Here is a 27,531-nt window from a genome sequence, read left to right on the forward strand (position 1 = left end):
ATCTGTCATAACTGTTATCCATCATCACACACAACTACTCCCTTGTGTTAGGGTTTGCAATCTCAATGATCATGATTCCGCCCGTAAGCCTCGAGTGAGATCCAGCTAAACCGTTAAAAGAGATGGTTGTCATTCGGTGCACCGCTAATAAGCCATTGTTGGCATTGCCTTCCGCTCCTTAACCTTTGGTACCATAATCCATCATCATTTATTATTTATTCGCCATCAGTCATCAGTCAATCATTCAGTCTTTCAAGAATAATTGTAATATTATTTGTGTAGTCAAATCCTTTCACATACTTTCATAATTATAGGATACGTAAAATGAGGCTATCAATGAATAGGCTTTGCCTATAATGGATTTGACTAACATAACTTAAAAACATGCGTGATAATAAAGGGCGCCATCATATTACTTACTATGGCTTGCCAAAAAACAGGGGGATAAGGAGGGTTGAGTTTCTGCTTGGGCGCCGGGGCGGGGGGGGGGGGGGGGGGGGGGGGTGTTGGGGGATCGCAAAATAGAGATGTAAAGAGAGGCTTTGGTTGCAGGAACCCAAGTGTGTGTTGTGTATGGAGAAGAAGACTTGTACTTTGAGTAGGGGTAAGTTACATGCATGTTAGTGTGGCTACAAGATGGGGATCGGGTACAATAAATGGGTTCGTTCCGTGGGCCTAATTGTGGGTTTTTAAGAAATCCTTTTGGGCTGAACCATGGGTTGGCTACTTAATGGGTCTTAACAGAATTCTTGGCCTTGCCTATATTTTTATGTTCCATTATTTTTAATGGGTGTGCCAAGTAGAAGTTACTCGGGCGATTAGATACCTCCATGAATGACCTTAATTTTAATTATCTTGACTTGTCTATTGCCTTTTTTTATTGGTTGGATTTTTACTTATTTTTTCTGACTTTGGCAATTTTTAATTTTTGTTTTTGTTTTTTTACCTTGACTGCATCAACTCATGTCATCTCTTGCGACATTTTTTGGCCTGTTGCACAATTATCCACACTAACGAAATACTAAGGCATGAACTCATTAAGACATGATTACTTGGCCAAAAATATTGACCCAAGATTATGAAGAGGGTTTGTTATATATCATTTCTATGGTGGTCTTATGATGGAATTGCCATCCTTTTCAGTGTTTTTTATCATTTTACTTACAAATATTTTTTTTTTGACTCTTGAAATTCTCAAAGTGCCTCCTCCATTGCCACCACCTCTCTCCGGAAGGAGTTATATTGATCAATTTTCACTCTTTCGTAAGGAAAAAAGAGCAAGTGGATGCCCTTCATTTTTGTGGTTCCTTGCATACTCCTGCTTCCAGGTGATACTTCGATCTTGATTGTAGGAATAATCTTGTACATTTTGGAATGCCATTTTTTTCACACCACACGCCACATCTTTTATGATGCAATATCTTTGGTTTTTTTTATGAGAATTTATCTTCAAATAGGATGTAGTGTATATTAGTTGTGTAGATGGTTACACCCTTCATTAAAAGCTGACACATGAACTTTTAACTGATGACAAATTGTAACACCCCATTCCCTTAGAGTTAAGAACAACATCATTTTTTTAGGAAATAGAGGGACCAGAGTGCTACTAACGTTGACTTTAAAAATTCTCTTTTCTTATGGAAGCACCAGGTATAAAAGATTCTAAATTTAAAATAAAACATATCTCATTAAAATTTAAAAGAGAGTACGCGGAAGCACGTATTAAAGTTTCTCAATTTTTTGTATTATAAAGATCATAATTTAAAAACTTTGTATATGATCTAAGCCTATCCCTGGGCCAAGTCATATTCTGCAGCTCCATCATTATAAAGATCCTCAGTTGGGGTGGTTAAAACAAGAAAAACATACAAAAATGAGTCGAATACTCAATAAGTAGTACATCATACAGTAAACATAATAAACATAGAATTTTCTTGAAATGCATGTGTATTTAATACTTATACTAACATAAATATGTAACATGTACTAAGCATAACTCATTAAACTTGTATCTTTCTTTCTTTAATGGCCAGCACACCTTAACCCTTGTGTGTAGGGTTGTGCACTAATTCGGGTTGTGCACTAATTCCACATTCTATGACCATAAGGGGAATTGCTAATCGTATCATAACATACTATGGTGGACAACGCTTAGGTATGTGGCTTGCACATCCACCCATAACTGTATTGGTACCATGCATCTCTTATGGCCATTCTTAAGGCTGCTCTCATAACTTGTCTTTTATCTTTCTTACCAGGATGTGTCTAGAACACATAATGACATAGCTTATTGTAATCATAAATTTTTTTTATAAGTAAAAATTTATTAATATCAATAGACATAACCAAGTACATTGGATGTATATAAGTGAAAATACCTAGTCCATAATAGTAGCCCCTAATGAACAATAAGCTCATAATAGGGAACAACGCCCTAGAGGGAGAAATTAGAAACCTATCCAATCTACACCAAGCCCGATTGGGACAAAAAGCACCTCCCCAAAGCAAAGTATGTCATAAATACCCCAAACCATTGTTTCCCACTTAACTAATACTCTACCTGAAACTCCCTTAGAAGCTAAATAGGACCATTCTACGTAATCCGAATGATCCTATCAGAACGTTGGAAGGCTTCATAATATAATTGATCCTGCCCTCCCTTAGCGTTGTAGTTGATTGTCCAACTAAGATGCTTTAACTTCCTGCTCTTCTTAGATCTTGATTTTGTTTCAAGTAAGTGACCCGCTTCAATTGCAGTGAGAAGTGTTGTGAATTAGTCATCAAATCCTCCATATGTAATCCCCACACATTGTTGTATCTTGTTAACCTTTTGCAAAACCCAATCCGATGATGAACTAGCAAATTTCTCCCAACCCAGACCTTCATACCCTTTCGGAATGACTAGAACATCCCGCTGGACTCCTCCACCGTATTCGGTAACAGTTAGATATCTACCGTGTATGTTGGAGCATCATTGTGCCACGAAGGCACTGCTTCCTTCGTGCAAGTGTTTTATAAATTTTGAATTTCTCTTTGCCTGTAACATTGCTTCCATTGTAGCCACCAGCCACCCTATACCACTACGACCCATAACTATAGACCTCCAAACCCTTATGCTCTTCTCCACAATTTTTATTGAGGACCTCCATGTTTCTAGTGAAAACTCAAAAGCCTTCGATTCCACCCAAAAAAGGCACAAATTGATCCATAATAATCTCAATCAAAATTTCAAATGCATAGGCTTCCTAAGCTCCATTCCTCTTCGTTGCCACAGATGAGAGACTTGAAAACTTTGATTAGTACACATAGTCCTTTAAGAAATTACAAATCCCTATTTTGAGTTTGGGTGTTTTTGGTTGTGACGGCTAATGGGTTTTAAGAACCATTGTTGTAACAATTCATAATCATAAATGAAAACATATCATGATGCTATAAAACATATCTCAACATGACATTGAAACTCACTTTCATCATATCATAACTTGGTACGTAAAATGAGACTTCCAATAAAGGGCATACATACATAATACTTTTTATAAAATGACATGTCATTTACTGTACATACGTGGAAGGATATGATTATGCTCCTTATCTCGTAGTGCTAATCCAATATTTTCGGAGTGAAGCTGATTACCTATAAAATAGGCATGTAATTTACGTCAATATGTAATTAAACGTCTAAGTAAACACATACCTTGTATTTAAAACTTGAAATACTTAGATAACCTACGTTTCATAAAAATTCTAAAATTCTCTTAACCCTAAAATATTGTTACTTCCTAAGTAATTGATAACCACTTAAAACTCTAAAGTAATTTCCACCTCTAAACATCTAATTTTGCTTAGGGTAGGTTTGGATAGTGAGTTGAGATGAGATGAAAGTTGAAAGTTGAATAAAATATTGATAAAATATTATTTTTTTAATATTATGATTGTTTTGAGATTTGAAAAAGTTGAATTGTTTATTATATTATGTGTGAGAATTTGAGAAAGTTGTAATGATTAGATGAGATGAGTTGGGAGACTTTTGTATCCAAACCGGGCCTTAGTTTTATTACAAGAATATGGCAATACACGCTTTGGACCACTCACTGTGCATGGAAATTTATGTTATTTATTTTCTAAGGGGCTTAATTCTAGACATGTTTTAACCATTGGAGAGGAAAGGAGTGGTCTTATGTGGGTAGTCGTACGACGTGGGTTGTGGTTGTATTTTTCGACAAGGAGTGACGGTGGGGAAAGGGAAGAGGCATAGAGAGAGAAAGGGAGACTGTTGGCCTTGCGGTGTGGCAGTGCTAGGGCAGCGTCTGGGTGGTTGGCCATGATGGGGCACAATGGTGTTTGACGGTTGAGACTTTCTCTCTGACGTCTTTTGTTGCTGGTGGTGGTGGCGTCATGGCATCAACTGTTGCAAGGTGTGGCTCTAATGCAACTCTCTTTTGGGGTGGAGAAACATAGGTGTTTCGTGGCTTACAATGGAGGTCATGGGAAGGTGTTGGGTGTGTTGGGTTCTTTGTTGGACGTGTGGCTTTCATGGTGGTCTGGCCTTGCAGACTTGCAATGTCATGGAGTGCTTGGTTGTCTCACAGTGGTTTCGGTGTCTAAAGGGCTTGATCTGTTTCTGTGAATGTAAAAGAGGGTAGGAACGTAATGATCCTTGGGTGGTATATGCTAGGTTGCTCTCGGGTTGCCCTAATGAGGTTTATGGTGCTACTGGTAGGGACAACGGAAAGGAGTGGAGCTGGGTGGTGCACAAGAAGATGCCTTGATCAGATCGTTACTCGCGTATGTCCATGTTGCTCTGATGTCGTGATGTTTCTGTTGGCTTTAATCTCGGCTGCTCACGAAGGCTATTGTGTGGTTTGCCTTGTTAATGGTTGCTGTTACACGGAGAAGTTGAGTGATGGAGGCATGGGCAAATGGATGATGTGGCACAAAACCTAGGGAGTAGGCTGTCACGTAACGTATGGTTATACTATATGGGTCTGCTATGTATATAACCAATCAAGTCTGAGGTGTTGGGTAATCGGGCTTGGGCCTTTTCATGGGTCTTGGGTCTTGATTTTTACACATACACATGGGTTGGGTCATTGCTCATGGGTCCTAGGGTTTTCCTAGGCAATGTAAGGGCTTCACAATTGGGTTGGGCCAATTTAAATGATCCAAATAATCTCAAGCTTGCCCATATTTTCCTAGGCCTAATATTCAGTAAATTCTAACAGGCTTGGTCTTGAGTCTAAAATAAGCCAAACTCATCCAATAAATATTTTTGGGCTTTTAAAATAATTCTTGAGCTTATTACCAATTAAATAGGGCCCACTTGGTCCATAAATATTAAATGGCTTTTGTCCAATTGATGGCCCAATAAAATTATTCATATTCTGATATTTGAAATATTAGACTGGGTCATTACAAATGTAACACCCCACTTAAAAAAACCCCTTAGGCCTTGACTTTAGTCGCCATAATCCTAGTTAATTAGGAGTTGGGCTATTTGAGAATAAGAATATTTTTGGATACTTGAGTTGGCAAAATGGCTGTATACTTTGGGTTTAGTACAATTGTTAGAAGATTTTTTAGTGCAATAGTATTTATTTTGAGGATATGAAGCCAAGATGCCAATAGGAGAAGGACACATGGCATATTGGTGGGCTTAGTAATTTGGGTTAAATGCTAGATGGATTTGTGAAGGCCCATGAGTGGTTTGAATAAGGCCCAAGCTTTTTGGGTATAAAGGCTAGGAGAGACACTAAGATTTAGGCCTCACTTATTGGACACAAAACTATGGGCCTAACTTATTAGACCCAACTTAGTAAGCATAAGGTTATTAGGCCCAACTTAGTAAGATTCAAGGATTTGGCCCAATTGAAGAAAGACCAAAAGTTGGGACCCAACCTAGTGGACTTTTGAGGCCAAGGAAAAGCCCAATAAATCTAGACATGAGGCCCATAAAGCGGTTCACTTCCAAGCCCACACGAGGCCCAAGCCTTTTATTTCATTTCATTCTTCCAAATGGGATCCACATACACCATACCATTGGTTTCCCTTCTTCCACAAATCATCCACACGCCCCTAGGGTTCCTAATTCAACTTTGGTTAAGTTTTTAACTTGACTTAAGATCAATATTCATCTCACCCATGAATAGTAACTCAAGCATCATGAAATTGCATAGTTTTCTTGAAACCCTTTCTTCATAATTTTTAAATCTGAAATTCTTGTCTTTTGCACTTGTTTTGCATCACTCTTAGACAACTCTTGAAGGTTAGATTTAACCCAACCCATGTCGCATGAACCAAAGGCATGTCAAGGCCAACATTACCACCAATCGGCTCACTTGAAGCAAACATGTACCCTTCATCAAACCAGCCCCAAACCCACGCCTCTTCCACAATATTTCAAAGGGTTTTCTGCACCTATCAACCATCATTACATCCTCAAAAATCAGACCTAAAAAAGGAGCTAAAAACAGTCCCAAAGATCAAGCCAAAAACCTAATTATTCACCTAAGAAGTGGAGTTGAATTCCAACCGAGTACCCTTGGCTCTTCAAAAATTTTCTGCATCTGTTTTACTTACCTCCCCACGCCACCACCCTTGTCATTTTGTCCCTTGGAAGTGCTTTAAAGCACTCAAGTGCTTGCTTGTCCAATTACCTCCCTAAGGCAGCCCAACCGATTGGCGCAAAGAGGGGCACACATGAACCACTCGGTTGAGCCATCACCCCTTTTCATCTTTTTCTTTTTCAATTTAAGCATGATCACTTGGCAGCCACTCATGCCTCTCTTCCTGACTTGAAAAAGCCTTAAAATGATGGTCTTAATGCCCCCAATTCAGACCAAGGAGAAGAGACAAGAAGGAAATCAAAATTTGGACAGTTTTGATTCAAAACCGTTGGCCTCCATTGTGTATTTCTCATTTGATTTTTTTTGTCTTGTTTTATTTTCTACACCAATGCAGCCCACTGCACCTATGGTCTTCTTCTAACTCTTTTCCATGGTTTAGGGCACTATTCATCTGAACCATGGCATGACACAACTGAAAATCCATTCAACACCTCCACCGCTCACAACACTTTCCTTCAGCCGAGACCAATGCCCCTCCTTACCTCTCACCCTCCATTGAGTCCTATAAATACTCCCCTTCACTCCTCATTTGCTCACACAACTCTCTCTACCTTTCATTTGGCGTTCTTGAGAGCAAAGCATTCAAATTGTGAGGAAGAGTTGAAACCGAGTAGCTTGAGTGAGGTTCTTGGAGTGAGTTGAGTTTTGAGAGCTCAAGGGCCACGACTTTTGGTAAGTGATCTTGCCTTATCTCTTGTTGGGTGTTAGATTATTATGTTAGTCTTTGATTTATGGCATGCGCATGAAGTTTTGATTGAGTTATATGAGGCTTAACTTGAAGAGATGCATTTCGGTTCAGATTTGGAGTTTTGATTGAATAAATTGTTTTGGGATGAAATTTTAGCCATGACATGTCTTGATATGATCTTATATGTTTTATTAATATCTTGAAAGATTTATTGAAGGTTTAAATTTGAGGTAAAAAACATGTCATGATAGGTTTATAATCCAATATCTTGTGTTGATCATCTAAGCATTCGGTTTGCACTTGTATGAGAATGATCTTGGTATGTCATGTTCTATTTCCTCTAGGATGGCCTTATGAATCTTTAGAAACCAATTATCATCATGTTAGGCATTAAAATGCATGATTCATTTGGGCTTTAAAACTTGCTTTGACAAAGAGAAGTTAGAAACATCATGCATACACACGGTTTGAAGTTTTTGGATGATTTGGTGATATGCAATGCCTAAGTGTTGGGATTATCTCGTGTGACATTATTCTAAGTTGTAAACATGTTCCAAGATCATATTTATGGATTTATATATGATAGAATTTGATCACACATGCATGCATGAAGTTTGTGAAATTCAGTGAATTTTGGGTTCAAATTGCAAATAGTGAAAGTTTATGGCCGCATGCAAAGAAGCTATAGGTTTGAAATCACAAAAATGGTCACCAAATTGCATGCCACGGGTTAGATAGTTTTCACATAGTAGTTGTTGGATTTTTGGAATTCTAAGGTCATATATGGATGTAGAACATAGAAAATATGAAGTTTGTGAAATTCAGTGAATTTTGGGTTCAAATTGCAAATAGTGAAAGTTTATGGCCTTAGTGGCAATTTTGGAAAATTGTAGGGGCAATTTCGTAAATATTGGTTGAACCTTTTGATTATGAATATCTTCCTTAGATATGCAATTCCTAACTTAGATTAACTTTCAATTATAGCTGCACCAGTTTTCTAAGCATCCGAAAAGTTTGTAAGTTAGGTTCTAACTTACTCGTAGATTATTTATAATTCTTGTATAAGCGTCACATTCATATTGTAAATGTCATTTTAAGCATGAAAAATCATATGATACATCATTGAACATTTGATTACTTACTTACATGACATGTGAAATTCTCACCAATTTAGCATATTGCATATAAAGATCATTTTCACATGAAGCTTACTACCTATGCACATGTCATGAAATACATTTTTCAAAGTATTGCATGAAAATAAATTTTTGTCACGACCCCAGAGGCTAGGATGATGAATTATTCTAGTAGAACTCCTCTGTCCACTCTGTAGTGAGTAAAAATAGTGGTAATCCCTGGATTGACGAAGAACAGTCAACGAACATCGAATGAGTCCTCTTTAAAGGATGCCAGGGTGTTGTCGTATGAATATTGTGCGTAATGCTAGTGGGTACCGCTATGAATGTATACTCTTGCTATGGTTAATTTGGACGGCCTGAGTATATAAGTATGATGATGTTATGTTATGATGAAATGTTATGTTACTAATGCATTGAGAATGAGTCTGCAGAGAATGTAGTTTCAACATGAGTTGTACTACGGTCACCTGTAGGTACTCACTGTGCATAATGGGGAGCTGTGATGATATATATATATTATGTTATTGTTAATGATGACTTTAGTAAGGATGAAATGTTATGTTTTTTTTTAACAGATGAAGTGAAAAATGTTCTCTGAAAGAAAATATGCATAAAAGTTTTTCTGAAAAATGTTGAGGAATTTGGATGGGAGACAAATACGGATTTTATGCATATCATGCATGCATTTCATGTTTATCATTACTATGCATATCTTATCTCCATGCAAGTTGGCTGTTTAACTTACTGAAATTTTAAGTAAATCTTACCCTTGTGGACCCCTTAACATTCCCCCCGGAATGGTAGTTGTATCAGGCCCAACATATGATGAGCAAGATGAATCGCTGGCTTCAGATGGTCGAGGGTGAGCCCGATTTGGAAAGGAGGCTAGAATTGATTTTAACTTTCGTAGCGATGACTCTATATTAAAGTTTAGAAATCCGTTCCGGTTGAGGCACTCGAACAGAATATTTGGGTACCGGTACGTTTCAGTGTACTGTTTCGGGATAGACATTAAATGGATAAATTATATATATATATATACAAATTGGGAAAAATAAGTAAAGTGGATGTTATGTTACATATTAGGAAAAATAAGTAAACTCAAAACACCAACCCTTATAAGGGGAAAAAAATTGCATTGACCGTAGGATATACTTCACGCATCATTTGAACTTGGAACGGTCATGATCTTCTGATAAATTTATAGCACTGCCCAGTCCCCCCAAAAAATCACAAACATGTGTTCTCTGATTTAAGAAAATATACATAGGAGAATTTCAATGTTCTATTTTTCAATTCCTTCGTTTTTTTTTTTTCTATTTGAAGTTAAATCGAAATGAAAATGTGACTGGAGCGGACAAAGCTTCAAGCTGCGAATCTGCGATGCCGTTGATTTTCGCAGGTTCCGATTGCCGGAGTGTGGCAAGCACTGGCGACTGGAGTGGAGATAGACAGACGGAGAGAAAAGTAATGAGGTAGGGTTTCGGATTTTATTTTGCAAGGAATGGGGGAGAATACTGGAGAAGTAGACCAAGAGGGTGAAGTGCGTTTCTGTCCCTCCATTTTTAATTTATTCTCAAGAATTCCATTTACCTCAATTTCGGTCTGAAATTACCATTCCGGCCGAAATACCGAAATTCGGCCGGAATGGACTGAAACCGGCCCGAAATTTGAGCCGATACGGAGCAGTACCCTATCCTGTACCGGTTACTATTTCGGCACGGAAAATTCCGGCCATTCCGGCCGGAACGGAACGGATTTTAAAGCTTCGTGAGAGTTAGTCTGATTATGTAGTTTTAGTTTTATGGGATTCTATCTCCCACGTTATATTGAACTTAGGAGAACCTGTTAAGTGAGGAAGTACTTATTTATGGTTAAATATATATGTGGGATGTTTAGTTCATTCTGGCATTAATTATTTTTATCACCCTTATTTCTGCTGCGATTATTGCATACTGCTAGTTGCATATTAGGATGCATTGCATATTAACTGTCATGAACGGGGTTATGTAACATTTTGTTGCATTTCCTGTCGCTCCAAGTCTCCGTTATATCTCAAGCGAAAGTTGGGGGCGTCACAACAAATATAGATTCACCCAAATGGTATCAAAAGTCTATAAAATTATACCAAAAAAAAAAAAAAAAAGAAATTATATTAAAACAAACACAGGGGTGGTCCCCACCCTTAAGAGGAGCTGATGGGTGGCCGGCCACCCCATTTTTGGGGTGTAGCCATCTTGTGCGGGGCTGGAGTGGAGGCGGGAGGCTGTCTTAAAAATATTTTAGAGTTTAGGGTTAGATCTTAGGGGTTGGGGTTTAGATTTTAGGGTTATGATTAAGTAGAATGCGAAAATAATCCTTGTGGTGCAGCTTTTTATAAAAGCAGTAGAATCCTTACGTGGTGATTTGAGATTGGAGGGTGTAAAACTCAATTTTACACCACATCCTATTAGTAGTGCAAAAAGTTGGTAGATCAGATGTTGAGAATAAAGGGGTTATGTAGTCAATGGCAAGCTTGATGCTCACCTAGATGCTTAGGCTAGGCAAGGTGCTAGATAACACTTCAGTTTGTATCTAGTCGAGGATTCTGGCATAGGAAAAAGGAAAAAGGCGCAAGAACCCAATACAGCTAATGGCTCAATTGTTAGATAGATCTATTGACACAAGCCAGAATTTAGGGAATCTTCTCATTTATATTTCCAATGAATTCAGCTTTTACCTTGCTAACATTAACGCTACCAAGATTAAATTTATAAATACAAGGCATATGAGAATAGCAGGTATCATGCCATGCGGTTTTTCTTGTTCTCTATCTCTCTCAATTAGCAAGCCTTTTTTCTATGTTTTTTCATTTTTCGTTCACCTCTCACTAAAATTCTCATTTCTCTCTTAAATGAGATATCAGGTTGCTTTTCATCTCCGTTGTTATGATGATATAATGATGCTCATATTGGTTGAATTCGTTTTATATTGATGCACCATAAGTGTTCAATGTATTCATTGACTGCTTTCATATATTGGTGCGGATTGTAATGCCTAGTGTGATGTGATCTAAGGTCCTAATGCCTTGGGAACTTTTCACTTTTGGCTACATGGATGAACATTTCTTATAGCATTCGTCTCATTTTTATCTGACTCTGAATTTTAGTTTCTTTATTAATGTAAGGGTAAGCATATCACAAGTTTGCAGAACGTATGCAAAGGGAACATATAATAGGAAGAAGAAATATTTACGTAATGAATATTTGTTCTTTTTCAATGGGATAGTTTCATATAATCTAAATCCATTGTGGCAGCTCTTTAGTTTCTGTCAAAGCTGTCCTAGTCAATAAACTAGAATGGAGATAGACCCAAAAAAGGGGAAAAAAGAACTTGAAAGAAAGAAAAGATAACACCGCCACCACCACCACCACTGAAATCCCTGAAACCATTACGTTGAAGTGAGGCACAATCTATCTAGTACGCGAGTGCCTTATGTCATGGCAAGGCACTCTGGATGGAGTCAGCAGTAGGCTGGAAACCATTACACCAAAGGTCAAGATTATCTATCAGGGTGCCCTTGGAAGTTAGTCCCTATATTGAGACTAGAACAAGCACTTTTTTTTTTTCCCCTCAAGTCCACAATTGTATTAGCTAAACCAAGTGTGTGTTTATTTACTAAATCTGAATAGATTGAAGAGACCAAAAAGGCCCACATGAATTGTGCTGCTTATCTTGTTGTTGGATGTTAGATAGAGTCTTGGTTGGGTTGAGCTAAGGGATAACATAAATAACCATGTGGATACCAGCTAGCCTTTCTTGTAAAGTCCCTTTGGTTCTTACCAGAGAGAGACTTGGGATTGAATTTGACTCCAATGCACACCATCAGTGGGGTGGTTAACACAAGGGGAGATTTACTCTTGATTTGTAGCTAGTATTCATTGGACCATAGAAATGGCAGAATCATGTTTGAGTAGACACTAGACTTCTATGATAAAAATTTGTATATTGTGGCTGTTTGAGCAGGATCAGTTTATAAGGGATCTCAACTAGATCAAGGTGTTGAATATACTGGTTGGAACTGGTTCTATTCATCAAAGCTGGAAGACTTCTATATCTTTCATTCCCAACAATTTGTTGACTTCAAGAGCCCAATTTGTATGGAAAAAGTCCAATGTTCTAATATCCCAAGTCAAATTGACTGCATTACCATTACTGTTGCTAATTTTCTGTATTGGCATTGTATGCTTGTATATGAGCTAGCTGAATGATCAGTTATGTGTAAAAACGTGCTGGAGTTAATGTCATGTGAAGTAATTTTATTGGCATCTGTAAACTTCATCAACAAATAAAGATACGGTAGAGAGTGCACCAACCACTGGTCTCCTGCCCTTCTTTTGCTTGGAAAAAAATTTAAAATATGAATGAAAATTTACTCAATGATGGTAGCTTGTAGGAATGCTGGTGGGTTCGCCTGAGATTTGATTTTATCATCTATATTTTGTTCATTAACTACTTTTACATCATCAGTTATTAAGGGCTACCGAAATGGGTAGATCTAATTGAATGAAAGAGAAGACCTAAAATTAAAAGAAGTTTTGTGTAGGTTTGAAAACCTTACAGACAGAATATGTAGTTGCAGACATTTTCTAATAATTTATGTTTTCTTTCTTTCAAATCTTCTGCAGATACCATGCTTTCTCTTGTGGATGACTACTATTCGGAGAATGTCACTGGATCATCATCCTGGTTTTGATTGTGTAAGGCACTTAAGTAGGAGATAGATGTATTCAAAGTTGTTTTTCATAATAGTGGTGTGATAATCAGAGATATACAAATATACAATTCCTTATTTTCATGAATGAATTATGAATTCCTCTTATGAAAGGCAGAATAAGCTACTAACTTTCTTCAATTTTTACATTTCATAGTTATATGCTCTGGGGCATGTCGTGCTTCTTTAAATGTGGAAGCATCACTTATTCCTATGATGATAAAAGGGGGGTGGGGTCCTATATAAAGTTAAATTGAACTTTAAATGCAACTACTGCTGGAACTCTATACAGAATTTATCCTTATAATTACAATTTACACTTCTAGAAAGTATGGTAACTTTCATTTCTTGGTAGAAGTAATGCTAATCTTTGCCATCTTTGTATTCTGGAAATTAGGATGTGTTTGGTTGGCGGAATAGAGGGCTGGAAAGAAATAGCTATTTCCATGGAATGGCTATTCTTTTGTTTGGTTACCTTTTCTGGAGAAGCAATATGGGAATAACCATTCTCCAACGTGAGGAATGGCCATTCTCCAACATGAGGAATAGCAATTCCTCCAAAATATGAGAGGAATAGGAATTCCAGGGGCATTGATATAAAATTAAAAAAAAAAAAATATTATTATTTTTTAAAATTTTGTGGGTGGTCAGCCATCATCTATTTATTTTTTTAATTTTAAACTTTCTTCTTTTTAATTTTTAATTTAAACTTAAAAAACAAGAATAATGGCATTTTTGTAAAAAAATCATGAAGTCTGGATATTTTGGAATCACTTTAATTCCATTAAATCATTCCTTTAGGAATTGGAATGCTCATTCCTTGAACCAAACATGTCTTGAGATGTTTAGAGATTGTTTCACAATATGTTGCAATTTTGAACTATTGTTGGAAATTTTATATATGTAGATTTTTCCAATCTCAGATGCACGTTAAAATTATCTTACATCCATTACAGGGTGGTGCTTTATGGTTTCAGAACTTGACTGAATTCCCTCATGGTGTTTCAGGCCCCATCTTTCCTCTGTTAATTGCTGGCTTGCACTATATTAATATTCAGGTATATGACTCTCGTCTCTTTGCACCGATGATCATAACTTGATCAAGGTTTTTTTGAAGGAAGGAAAAGTTATGATAACAAACACTCAATCCTATGAAACAAATGGAATTTAATTGGGCCGCTTATGGGGATCAGTGTGAACTTGAGACTTGAGTTCTTTGTCTTCTCTTGATAGGACCACAGAGTAGTTTTGAACTGTAACAACCCCTCCCCGCAGGTTAGGAGTGTTATGTGCTTTCATAAATGTGCCTGGTAAAGAGACCCAACTTAATAAAAAATGTCTCACTTGTTGAAACAATAAACCGGAAAATATACATAAAAACTGTCTCTCATAAAATACTTAATTAAAAATTCTCATAGCAAGAAATTTTAAAACTGTTCTTTTTGTGTAAAAACGCTTAATAACTAAGTCTGAAAATCCCTTGAAACATGATCTATGCTGGCCGATTGCTCGTCAACACTATCTTCTTTACCTAGACATTTTAATAACACAACAAACAAATAAAGAGCCAAAATGAGTTGAATACTCAATAAGTAGTACATCATACAGCAAACATAATAAATATAGGATTTTCTTGAAAAACATGCATGGTTAATACTCATACTAACATAAACACGTAACATGTACTATGCATAACTCATTGAACTTGTCTTTCCCTTTCTTTAATGGCTAGCACACCTTAACGCCTGTGTATAGGGTTATGCACGCACCGGTTCCATTGCCTGTGGCACAACAGGAATGGCTTAAAACACATAATAACAATATAGCTCATCGTAATCATAAATGAAAACATATCATGATGCATGTAAAACACATAATAAGATGACATTGAAACTCACTTTCATCATATTGTAACTTGGTACATAAAAGGGGCTTTCAATAAAGGACCATACATACATAATACTTTAAAAACATTGTTACAATATATGTAAGGGTATGATCATGCTACTTACCTCTTAACTTCTATCAATATCAAACGTGTCAATAATCACCCACTTGAAGTTGCTGTAAAAGGGTTGGACTTGATAAGGTGAGACTGGGTTGTTTCAATCTCTTGAAATTGCAGCAACTTTCCTAGGGTTTTCTTTAAAAAGATCAAGCAAGGACCCCAAGAAAACAAAGCTGAGGTCTTCCTTGGTATTTGCAGCAGTTATCTAGGGTTATGGATTGTTTTTTGAAGAACATCACATGGGATTGCTATAAAACTTTTTAGACTCGCAGCAGCCTCTGTTTTTCCAGTTTTCAGGCCATACAGTCCTTTTAATGAGACCTGAAAAACCTAATGATAAAGCTGTACGAATTTTACCTCATAGTTTGTTTTGAAAAGGGGCTTCTAAGAACCCTAATGGCTAGGAATTATAGGGTAAATATGTTTCCTATTCTTTGGATCCATTTAGGAGTCATAAGTGGGGCTGATTTCTACTGTTACGAACCTGCCAATTCTGCTACTTCATCCCAGTTGAAAAGAACAACAATGTTAAAGAGAAAGAAAGATGAAGAAAGTTTCTGATTTTCGATGAATCAGCACCTCCAAGTATGAATCATGTTTTTACTTCAACGAATTGATACAACTCTCAATCTATGTTTTTTTATACATCTCCCACAAAGCTACCGTTATTATCGTTACAATTGGAAAGTGTAATTACCGATAAAAAAAAAATTGAAAAGGGTAATTATGTAATTCACCACATTAAGTAATAACGTGCCCGGCGCCTGCTTCTTCCTTATACCTCTTCTACTCCTTCCTTCAATCATGCAATGCACCTCCACTGCCCCCTTGGTTCACTCCATTGACCTCCACTGCCCCGCAGCTCATAACATTCCCTTCCCCATCAAAAAACCATGCCCACAAGGTCAGCGTATTGGCTCCTCAATTGATCTATAGGAACCCAAGAGGAATCTTCTTCAGGTGCTCCTCTCCACTTCACAAGAAGCTCAATCAGTGGCTTATTATCAACAACAATCATACAGCGCTACAAAATAGCTTCTTGTTCAGTTCTAAAACCTCTGTGTGCATCTATCAGAGGCAAGAAGGGTTAAAAGGCAAGATGATAATATATTTGGCCAATTAACTCAATTTATTTTTAAATAGACTGACAAAAAGGTATAATGACATAAAATCCACAAAATGGATTAACAAAAGGGTTAAAAGGCAAATGATAATATATTTGGCCAATTAACTCAATTTATTAGAGTATTATGCAATATGAAAATCAAGTAATCAACTAATTATATAGAATTTAGGTAATCTTAGTCAAACTCCACTGTGCTATAAGGTACACGTTTAACATAATACGTACTCGTGGGGAGGACATCATGTTGGGTGGTTGCACTTGCCTTCTAAAGGAGCATCCGGTGGTGTTCTTATTATGCTTGATAAAAGGGTGGTGGAAAGTTTAGAGGAATGTGTGGGCGAATACACTGTGGCTTGCTCCTTTGAGAATTTGGAAGATGGGTTCCAATGGGCTATTGCAGGAGTATACGGGCCTAATATTGATGTGGAAAGAAGGGCATTATGGGAAGAATTGGCGGTACTTCTTAGGCCTCATTTGTTTTCGTAGATGATATGAGATAAGTTGAGATTAAAGTTAAAAGCTGAATAAAATATTGTTAGAATATATTTTTTTAATATTATTTTTGTTTTGGGATTTGAAAAAGTTGAATAGTTCATTTTATTTTGTGTGAGAATTTGGGAAAGTTGTAATAATTAGATGATATGAAATGAGATGAGTTGTGAAAACAAACGAGGCCTTAGTTGGTGGGAGTTACCAAGTTGTATAGGAGGGGACTTCAATGTCTCTCGTTTCTTGAGTGAGAGATCAGGTATGACCCACATCACACCAGCTATGAGGGGTTTTTCTGATTTCATCACAGAACAGGCGCTCATGGATATTCCATTAACGGGATGCACGTACACTTAGTCTAGCACTCGTGAACTCCCATCCTGGTCGAGAATTGATAGATTTTTGCTAACTCCAGATTGAGAGTTACATTTTCCGGATGTCACTTAGCGAAGGCTACCTAGGGTATGCTCAGATCATTTCCCATCCTCCTAGACTGCGGGGGCATCCAACGAGGAAAAATGTATTTTAAATTCGAAAATATGTGGCTTAAATTTGATGGTTTTGTAGATAGAATTCAACAATGGTGGTCTTCCTATGATTTCCAAGGCTCTCCAAGTTTCATAATGGCAAGAAAGCTAAAAGCGTTGAAACATGATTTGAAGCAATGAAATAAACATGTATTTGGCAATGTGCTTCTAAAACGTCGTTCCCTTCTAGAGGAGCTACAAGGTCTAGAGGGCAAGGAGGAGGCTAGAACTCTCTCTGAACCTGAGAAAACTCGCAAGAGTCAGGTAGTCGCCGAACTTGAAAGAGTAATGTTGATGGAAGAGATCTCTTAGAGACAGAAATCAAGGACACTTTGGCTCAAGGAGGGAGATAAGTGCACAAAGTTTTTCCATAAGTTGACAAATTCGCATCAGAGGAACAATGCTATTGATACGTTGATGATAGATCGAGCAGTTTCTTCAAATCAGTCAATCATCAAGAACCACATCGCATAGTATTATGAACATCTCCTAGCTGAATAACATCCTTGGAGATCGACAGTAGATGGACTGACTTTTCAGCATTAGATCATCAATGCAGGGTGGCTTGAGAGGCCCTTTGAAGATGAAGTAAAGTTGCCCGAGGTATGGCTAGCGACAAGGCCCTAGGTCCTGATGGATTTACAATGGGCATTTTCCAAACTTGTTGGGAAGTGATAAAGGGTGACCTTATGCAGGTATTTCAAGATTTCCATAATAATGCTAAATTCGAAAAAAGCCTAAATGTTACCTTTTTAGCACTCAATTCCCAAAAAAGTGGTGTCAGTGGATGTTCGAGATTACCGGCCCATTAGCCTTGTGAATAGGGTCTACAAGATTCTCTCCAAGGTACTTGTGAACCGATTGAGTACGGTGATGGACAAGCTAATCTTGAAGCCGCAAAACGCATTTGTTAAAGGTAGACAGATTATGGATTCCGTTTTAATTGCTAATGAAGTGTTGGATGGACGACTCAAATCTCGAGAACCGGGGTTATGATGCAAACTAGATATGGAAAAAGCCTATGATCATGTAAATGGGAAGTTCTTGCTTTATCTACTTGAAAGTTGTGGTTGAGAGATGGTTGAATTGGGTAGAATTCTGCATCTCAACTGTTCGCTTTTCTGTCTTGGTGAATGGTTCACCAGTGGGTTTTTTCAACTCATCCCGTGGCTTGAGACAGGGGGATCCGCTCTTGCCACTACTCTTTGTATTTGCCATGGAAGCTCTTAGTAAAATGATTGTAGGCCTTGTGGAGGGTGGTTTTCTCTATGGCTTCTCGGTGGGGAATAGTAATTATGGCTCTATCGTTATTTCTCACTTGTTTGCGGATGATACTCTCATTTTCTGTGGACCTAATGCCTGGCATATACAATTTTTGAGGTCTCTACTTCTCTATTTCGAAGCTGTCTCAGGTTTGAGAGTTAACCTATCAAAGTTTGAATTGGTACCGGTGGGGACTGTTCCCGATGTGGCGACTTTAGCCTCTCTCTTGGGATGTAAGGTATCTACTTTTCCCCTGAAGTATTTTGGCTTACCCTTGAGCGTTTCTTTTAAATTAGAGCAGATTTGGAATGTAGTGATTGAGAAGTTGGAACGCATATTAGCATCTTGAAAGAGGTTGTATTTGTCTAAAGGTGGTAGGCTCACCTTGATTAAGGCTGGGTTTGGATACAAAGATGATTTCAACTCATCTCATCTAATCATTACAACTTTTTCAAATTTTCACACAAAATATAATAAATAATTCAATTTTTTCAAATTTCAAAACAATAATGATATTAAAAAATGATATTCTAACAATGTTTTATTCAATTTTTATCTTTCATCTCAACTCATCTCATCCCAACTCAAGATCCAAACCTCACTTAAAAGTACTGTATCCAACTTACCAACTTATTTTCTGTCCTGGCTCCCGTTACTAGCAAAGGTGGCAAACCGTCACGCGACTTTTTGTGGAGTGGTTTGGGGGACGAGTTCAAATTCCATTTGGTTAATCAATGGTTTGTACTCCAAACTTCAAGGGGTGGACTGGGAATTCGTAACTTGATGAAGTTCAACCAAGCTCTATTGGGTAAATGGTTGTGGCGGTATCAACATGAAAGGGGGCCCTGTGGAAGTTTGTTATTGATGTGCATGTTGGGGAGACATGGGGTGGTTGATGTTTGAATGAGGTACGTGGCCCATATGGGGTGGGTCTGTGGAAATACAATAGGAAGGGTTGGGAGATGTTTAGGAGACATACACATTTAGTAGTGGGTGATGGCTCTCGTGCCAGATTTTGGTATGACAACTGGTGTGGTGAATGAAGCCTCAAAGATACTTTTCCTGCCATATTTGAGCTCGCACGAGAGAAGGATGCAGCGATAACGGACCTCTTGGTGTTTTCTGGTGGCTCCCCTCAATGAAATGTTGATTTCATTAGAGCAGCCCAAGACTGGGAGTTGGAGATGATTACAGAGTTTTATGCGGCACTGTATTCTATATGTATGACTGAGGGCACCGTGGATAGGACGATTTGGAGTCCATCTAAGAAAGGCAAGTTCACTGTCAGATCTTTTTACTAAGTTTTAACGAGCCTAGGCATGCTCACATTTCCATGGAAGAGCATTTGGCAGACAAAAGCTCATTCAAAAGCTTTTTTTTTTTTTTGTCTAGACAACAGCATTGGGCAAAATTCTCACCACAAATAACTTGAGGAAACATCGGATAATGGTGTTGGATTGATGTTGTATGTGCAAAAAAGATGGAGAATCGGCAGATAATCTGTTTCTACATTGTGAGGTGGCAAGGAACATGTGGGATTACTTCTTCTCAGGACTCAGTTTATCATGGGTCATGCCTTTGAGTTTGGTGGATTTTCTAGCTAGGTGGAGAGGTCTCCGTGGTAATTCACAAGTCCCAGCAATCTGGAAAATGGTCCTTATTTGCATGTGTTGGTGTATATGGTGGGAATGAAATGATAGAAGCTTTGAAAACCGTGAGAAGACAATGGAGGAGCTGAAAGTTTTTTTCTTTAAAACATTGTTCTCATGGGTGGGGGCTATTGTATGTAACGGACTAAATGTCCATGACTTTTTACGATCAGCTGTAAACTCTAGCTAGGTATTTCTCATGTATTCTCCCTGTATACTTGGGCTTTGCCTACTCTTTTGAATAAATACCTTGATTACCGATATTTATTTACTTATATAAAAAAAAAAAACCTTGATTACCGATTAAGAAAAAACAGAAAGATCTTGTAAATTTTTTTTGAGAAATAACCCCGTGATGAGTTAATTAGAAAAATGATCCTTTGTTAATTTTATTGTACATCAATGTTAATCGAAAACACACAGGAACCTCATAGATTGCCACGTATCAACTTTTATTTTGTCTTGAATAATTAAATTAACTTGTATAGAAAGATAATAATGAATAAATTTTTTGTATAAATAGAATTTATATAATAAAAACATATTACATTTTAAAATATCAAACTAAAAAAAAGGAAAAAAGAGAGAGAAAGAAATGGCCATTTTGGCCACCCATGTGTTGGCCAAGCTTTACATAAACATAACAGTTTATATAGTTCTCTTGTGTTTTCCTTGATATGCACATTCATGATACTTGATAGCCACACGTCGAAAGAAATATTGATAGCCATAATCAAATTGAAGTACATGGTTAAATCACAATGTACCAAAATGGCCATGACCAAAAAAGCTCAAGAATTGTAGTGTAACGACCCGGCCCAATAATTTTAAGGTCGGAATATTGATAATTTTTATTGGGCCTAAATTATATTTAATGAGCCATATTGGATAAGCCTATGAGCGATAAATTATTGAGGTTGATTAAGAGTTTTAATTAGGCTCAATAACTAGGTTAAATCCCACTTATTATTTATTGAACGAGTTAGACTCCTTTTACAATTCAAAGATCGGTCATTAGAAATTTATTTCAATTTTAAATCATCACTGATTAAAGTCCCATACGCAGTCTCAATTATTGCCAATCTTACATTGAATGAACTACTAGATCATGTTTTTAAATTCAAACTCTCTTCTTGAATAGTCGCAACCGAGTCGAACTTGAACTCGAACTTGAACTCGTCGGCACACCCTCTCAAATCTCTCTATAAATATCTTCAATTCCGTGTGTTATTTGAAAAAAACCATAACCTTCCATAAGTGGAGCGGCCGAGCCCAAGATACTGAATCCAGCACCGTGATCGATTTTGTTTTGGAAATTTTATGGAGTAACACTACAAGGTAAGTAGCTTGATCATAAATTAAGATTAACGTACGTTAGCTAGTTATATATATTATTATTAAAGCTAATTCTTTGAAAGCCAGTGTTTATGTACCATGCATGTCATGATATTTACAAGTACGTCATTCATCATGTTTTATTCTGCATATTATAGTTATGTATGTATTATGCATCTCATGCATTTCACATTGCATAAGATACATAAGCTTTCATAAGATCAAGTGTAAGATCAGAACAGTTTGATAAGATGACCATTTAGATGCATGGTAGCAATGCCATTTATGGGTGGATGTGCAAGTCACGGAGCCAAGCGTTGTTCACCATAGTATGCTAGAATACTATTAGTGGCTCCCCTTGCGGCCGCGGGATGTGGGGTTGGTGCACAATCTTATACGCATGGTTAAGTGTGTAGGCCAGTATGATAAGTAAGATAAATTAGATAAGCCAAGATAAGTTATGCACGTCATAGCATACGTATGAACAATCATGATTTTAAGTTCTCAGCATGAAATATTTTATGAAAAATCTTATGTTAAATATGTTTACGTTATGATGGGTTTCTTACTGAGTCATCGACTCATTTTAGTTTGTTTTATATTTTTAAACCACTCCAGATCAGAATATTTATGAAGGTAGAGCTGCAGGACGAGACTTAGTCTAGGGAGGCGTGATAGTGGCGTAAATCATGTACAAAGATTTTAAGTTATGATTTCTTTATGATTCGGACTTTGAAAGATTTTAATAAATGCTTCCGCACACTCATTTACGATTTCAATATTTTAATTCAAAACTACTCTATTTATTATAAGGAATCTTTGTACTTGGTGCTTCCTTTAAAAAAAAAAAAAAAACAATTTCAGAGCAATGCTATGTAAAGTCCCCAAATGGGGACTGCAATGTAAGCCTAGTCAATTTTATCTTTAAAATTTTTAAAATTACAAAAATATCCCTATTAAAATGATGCTTTTTCTCATTTAATAAAGGGTCTGCACATACAATTCCCAAGTGGGGTTTGCAAATAGAATTTTTCATATTTTTAAATGAGATTTAGTAGTCGCACTCCGGGTTCCTCGAGAATTTCTAAGTAATCAAACACCAATCCATCTAGAAAGCCAACTTGGAATATTATATCGAGGTCAAAGCATATATAACACAAATGAAAACATGTGGTGTCATGGTACATAATGTGAGGGCTTCTCATTATATAGAACAATATCACTAATTACAAGGCTGAAAATCAGTCATTACAAAAATCAACTCTAGCTAAATGAGGAAGCTATAAAAGTCCTACGAATTTACAGAATCAAGGCTGTGATCAAGTTATTTACAGCTACAAAATATTGTCTAAATAAGGAATATAAAATAAGGTCTGAATAAGGAAGGTATAATAAGGATGGTATGACTAAAATCTGTACAGTAACATCCCCCCTCAAATTGATGCTAGTCGGTCAAGAAGCATCAATTTGCCTACAAGAAACTTATGACTTTGTCATGTCATGGCCTTGGTAAACACATCAGCTATCTGGAGGTCAGTGGAAATATGAGGAAGAGAAATAATCCGAGATTCTAAGACTTCCCAAATTGAATGACAGTCCACCTCAATGTGTTTTGTACGCTTATGAAAGACGGGATTAGCAACAATCTGAATGGCACTAGTTTTGTTAGCATGGAGAGGAGTAGGATCCGACTGAGCACAACCAAGCTCAGCTAGGAGGCCACGAAGCCAGAGAATCTCCGAACAAGCAGCCGACATCGCATGGTATTTGGATTCAGTAGAAGATTTAGAGGCACGATCTTGTTTTTTACTCTTCCAAGAGATCAAAGAGTCACCAAGAAACATGCACCAATCCGTGACAGATCGTCGTGTATCAGGACATCTGGCCCAATCAGCATCACTATAAGCAACAAGGTGAAGAGGAGTCCTAGCGGGGGACCCTCGAATATATCTAATAATGCGACGAACAACAGCTAAATGTAGATGATGTGGAGCTTGCATGAACTGACTAACCTGATGAACAACAAAAGAAATATCAGGTCGAGTAATAGTCAAATAGTTCAGGCTACCCACTAACTGTCGAAACACTGTCAGGTTGGAAAGGAGATCTCCCTCCTCAGGACAATACTTCGTCTTTACTTCCAGAGGAGTATCCACAGAAGAAGTATCCTGAAGGCCTGCCAAAGTAATCAAATCTTGAGTGTATTTATGTTGATTATGAAAAATGCCGGAGGAATCAGTATGAACTTCCAACCCCAAGAAGCGTAAGAGGACCAAGATCCTTCATATGAAATGAGGCCTGAAGATGCTGCTGTAGTTGAGTTATCAAAGTGGAATCTATCCCCGTAATAACAATATCATCAACATAAACCAAAAGAAGAACATTACTAGTGGATTTTTACTTATAAAAAAAAAAAAAAAATCCCAGTGGATGTATTGCAGAGAAACAAAGAGGAGTCATATTGACTCTGCTTAAAGGAAAGCTGAAGCAAGGTGGATTTGAATTTATCAAATCATGCTCGGGGAGCTTGTTTCAGCCCATATAACGAGTGTTTCAACATATAGACATCCAAGGAAGAAGAAGATGACAATCCAGGTGGAAGGGTCATGTAGACATTTTCTTTGAGATCACCGTGAAGAAAGACATTTTTGACATCCATTTGATAAAGGGGCCAACTTTGGGAGGCAGCAATAGACAGAATAGTCCGCACTGTAGTCATCTTGGCAACCAGAGCAAAAGCCTCCTCATAGTCCACCCCATACTCTTGTCTATTGCCAAGTGCAACCAACTGTGCCTTATACCGATCCAGAGTCCCATTAGAACGTAGCTTAATCGAGTAAACCCACTTGCACCTGATGGCCTTAATAGTAGCAAGACAAGGAACAACATCCCATGTGTGATTGTCCTGGAGAGCCCGAAGTTCTTCAGCCATTGCCTCACGCCAACATTCATGTTTAACTGCCTCGGAATAATCTGATGGAATGGGAATGAAAGACAAAGTAACATGGAGAGAGGTATGTGAAAAACCATACCGATCAAGCGGACAAGATACTCTGGTCGAATGTTGAGGAACTGTGTGGAAGTCTGGATCACTCGTAGAAGAGGTAGTCTGAGCAGAGTCAGATGGTGGATCAGGCTCAGGAAGGGGCAAAGTTGGTCGTCGTCGCTCATACACAAGTCCAGGTTTGAATCGGTCAGGAGAAGTAGTCAAGTCATCAAAATGCGGCAAAACATGCATCTCAGGTAAATACTCAACATGACGAGAAATACAAAATTTGTTAGAGCATGGATCATAGCAAACATAGCGTTTGTGTGAAATACTATAAACCATAAAAGTGCACCTAACAGATTGAGCAGATAATTTATGACATTCATGGGATGGCACATGAACAAAACAAACACAACCAAAAGTATGCATATCAAGATAACAAGGATGCTGATGATAAAGACGAAAGTAAGGAGTGTCAAAATTCAAGACACTGGAAGGCAATCTATTAATTAAATAAACTATCGTAGACAAGGCTTCGACCCAGAATTTAGGTGGAACAGAGGATTGAAGCAATAACGTACGAACAACATCCAACAAATGTCTATTTTTCCGTTCAGCAACACAATTTTGCTGAAGTGTATAGGATAAGAGCTATGAGAAACAATGCCTTTTTATTGGAGAAACTCATGAAACTCACGAGACATTTATTCACCACCTGAATGAAACCTTAAAGTTTTGATCCCTAACGAGAATTGAGTCTCAACATAGGCGATGAATTGTTGAAAGACAGAGAAAACCTCAGATTTAGAACGTAGAAAATAAATCTAGGTATACTTGGTATAATCATCAATGAAAGTAACAAAGTATTTATAATTCACATGTGAAATAACAGGAGAAATTCCCCACACATTACTCTGAATCACATCAAAACATCGTTCAACATGACTACCATGAGAGGGAAATGAAAAGGACTTACTTTTACCTAATTTACATGTGGAGCAATCAAAGGAAAGATGAGATGAGATGAAAATTGATCTTTTTTGCCCAACAAACCAGAGTTTATTAAATGAGATAAAACAACAGAGTTAGGATGACCCAACCATTTGTGCCATACTTCACCCTTATTGTTTACAGTGGTACAAGTTAAAGAAATAATAGCAGGAATGGAAAAATGCAGAGGAAACGATTGTCCAACTTTAGGCCCCTTCGCGAGTATCTTCTCTGACACCTGATCATGCACAAGACAATCATCACGAGAAACGAACGGTTGTTATCAACCAAGTGACCTACTGATATAAGACTAATAGAAAGCTTAGAAGATACAAAAACATCTCGAACTGTGGAATTAACATCACCAACAACATGAATAGGTAACTGACTACCATTAGCAATTTGAATATGCGACGATCCATTATAAGTCCGAACATTGCTAAGAGTGTCAGAAGAACTAGTCATGTGATTAGACGCACCAGAATTAACAACCCAAGATAAGGATGGTAGTGAACCTTTACCTTGCAGCCCTAAGGCTGAAAATGCTAAAATAATCATTTGTTGAACCATCTCAGGAGTAAGAGTAGATGAATCACCAACAATAGCAGAGATAGCGGAAGTAGATGGACTCACGGTGGCCTGATAAGCATTAGCCTAACGATTCTGGGGACGTATAGGACATTCTTTGATAATATGCCCCGGCTTCTTATAGTAGTTGCAAGATTTCCTTGCACAGTGGGCAGCAATATGTTTGTAGTCCTTGCATCCGAAACATTGAACTTTCCGCATGTCACGTCCCTTGCCTTTCCTGTGAGCCGCATAAGCCACGGCATTTGGTATCATTTTGTTGTGTTGGTAAGTTGCTTGGGTGGCAAGATGCTGCTCCTCACGAAGTAACTCTCCAAAACAAACATCCAAAGAAGGCGATGGATCACGGTTCATTAAATTGGAACGAGTGGCCTCAAATTCAGGTCGTAACTTCATTAGAAATTGATCCCGCTTGCTTTGTTCATGAACTTCCTGCACAACAGAGAGAGATTCTTCCGGTACCTTGGCATAAATCATGTCAGTAAATTCTCCCCAAAGATTATTAAACCCAGAAAAATAATCTTGAATGGAGAGATCGCCCCGAGTGTAACTGGCGATCTCGTACTCCAATTGAAAACGCCAGGCAATATTGTCCTGATTATAAGTACTCCCACATAGATTTAGCAGTCTTATATGGCCTTAGATTAAGAACAATAAGAGGATCAATAGATCCTAAAATCCATGTCATCACCCTAGCATCTTTGATCTTCCACTGAGCCAACTTAGGAATCTTAGTAGGAGCGGGATCACTCCCATCTATATGACCCCATAACTCTTTTGCCATAACAAATAAACGAAATTGAAATTCCCAGGCAGAGTAGTTCTTACCCGTGAATTTCATAGCAAATGAATCGGAAGACATGATGCCCGTAAGAAAAAAAATACAAGTCCAGCCAAAAAACAAAATACCTGCCCACTCCCCACAGACTGTGCCGGCAGAATCTCCTGCACCTGCACACCAAGCCCAAATTGCACAAAAAGTGCCGACAGAACCACACCCAGACAAGAGTGCCAACAGCCAAAAAAGGACTTCTCAGAAATTGCCGACAACCCCAAAACTCTGCACAGAACTCGCCGACAGCCCACAAACAAGAGTACTGAGATCCTAGTCTGATCTCCAAGAACTATCGCAGCCCAATAATCACCAAAAACTCCCAGACAGTGCCAATAGTATTAGAAAACTATCACCCACCAAGACAAAAAGTTGTCGCAGCCCTCAAAGAATTCACAGAAGGTGTCGACAGTAGGAAAATTGTCACCTACCAACTGATTTTTTTTTTCCTCACTAGAAGGAACCGAAACTATGTGTAAGTGATGGCTCTGAAACCATGTCAAATTGGATTCAATGACCTCTTTGTGAGGGT

At 37.7% G+C, this 27,531-nt stretch overlaps 1 protein-coding gene and 1 long non-coding RNA gene across 2 annotated transcripts in view; one reads left to right on the forward strand and one right to left on the reverse strand.

Annotated features, from left to right (window-relative positions):
* The window catches only part of LOC121259060 (ALBINO3-like protein 2, chloroplastic), a 54,988-nt gene that overhangs the window by 12,542 nt on the left and 14,915 nt on the right, over positions 1 to 27,531 (forward strand). Inside the window, exons 3-5 of the mRNA XM_041160539.1 lie at positions 1,201 to 1,328; positions 13,118 to 13,189; positions 14,160 to 14,261. Coding sequence (XP_041016473.1) covers positions 1,201 to 1,328; positions 13,118 to 13,189; positions 14,160 to 14,261 — 302 coding nt within the window. The remainder of the gene's footprint in view (positions 1 to 1,200; positions 1,329 to 13,117; positions 13,190 to 14,159; positions 14,262 to 27,531) is intronic.
* Positions 14,929 to 19,794, reverse strand: LOC121259063. The gene is made up of 3 exons (XR_005939507.1): positions 19,561 to 19,794; positions 16,685 to 16,689; positions 14,929 to 14,940 (listed from the first exon to the last, which is right to left on the reverse strand). It is a non-coding gene; the product is annotated as an uncharacterized LOC121259063 (long non-coding RNA).

The sequence above is a fragment of the Juglans microcarpa x Juglans regia genome, chromosome 4D, assembly GCF_004785595.1.
Source record: "Juglans microcarpa x Juglans regia isolate MS1-56 chromosome 4D, Jm3101_v1.0, whole genome shotgun sequence".
Taxonomy (NCBI): domain Eukaryota; kingdom Viridiplantae; phylum Streptophyta; class Magnoliopsida; order Fagales; family Juglandaceae; genus Juglans; species Juglans microcarpa x Juglans regia.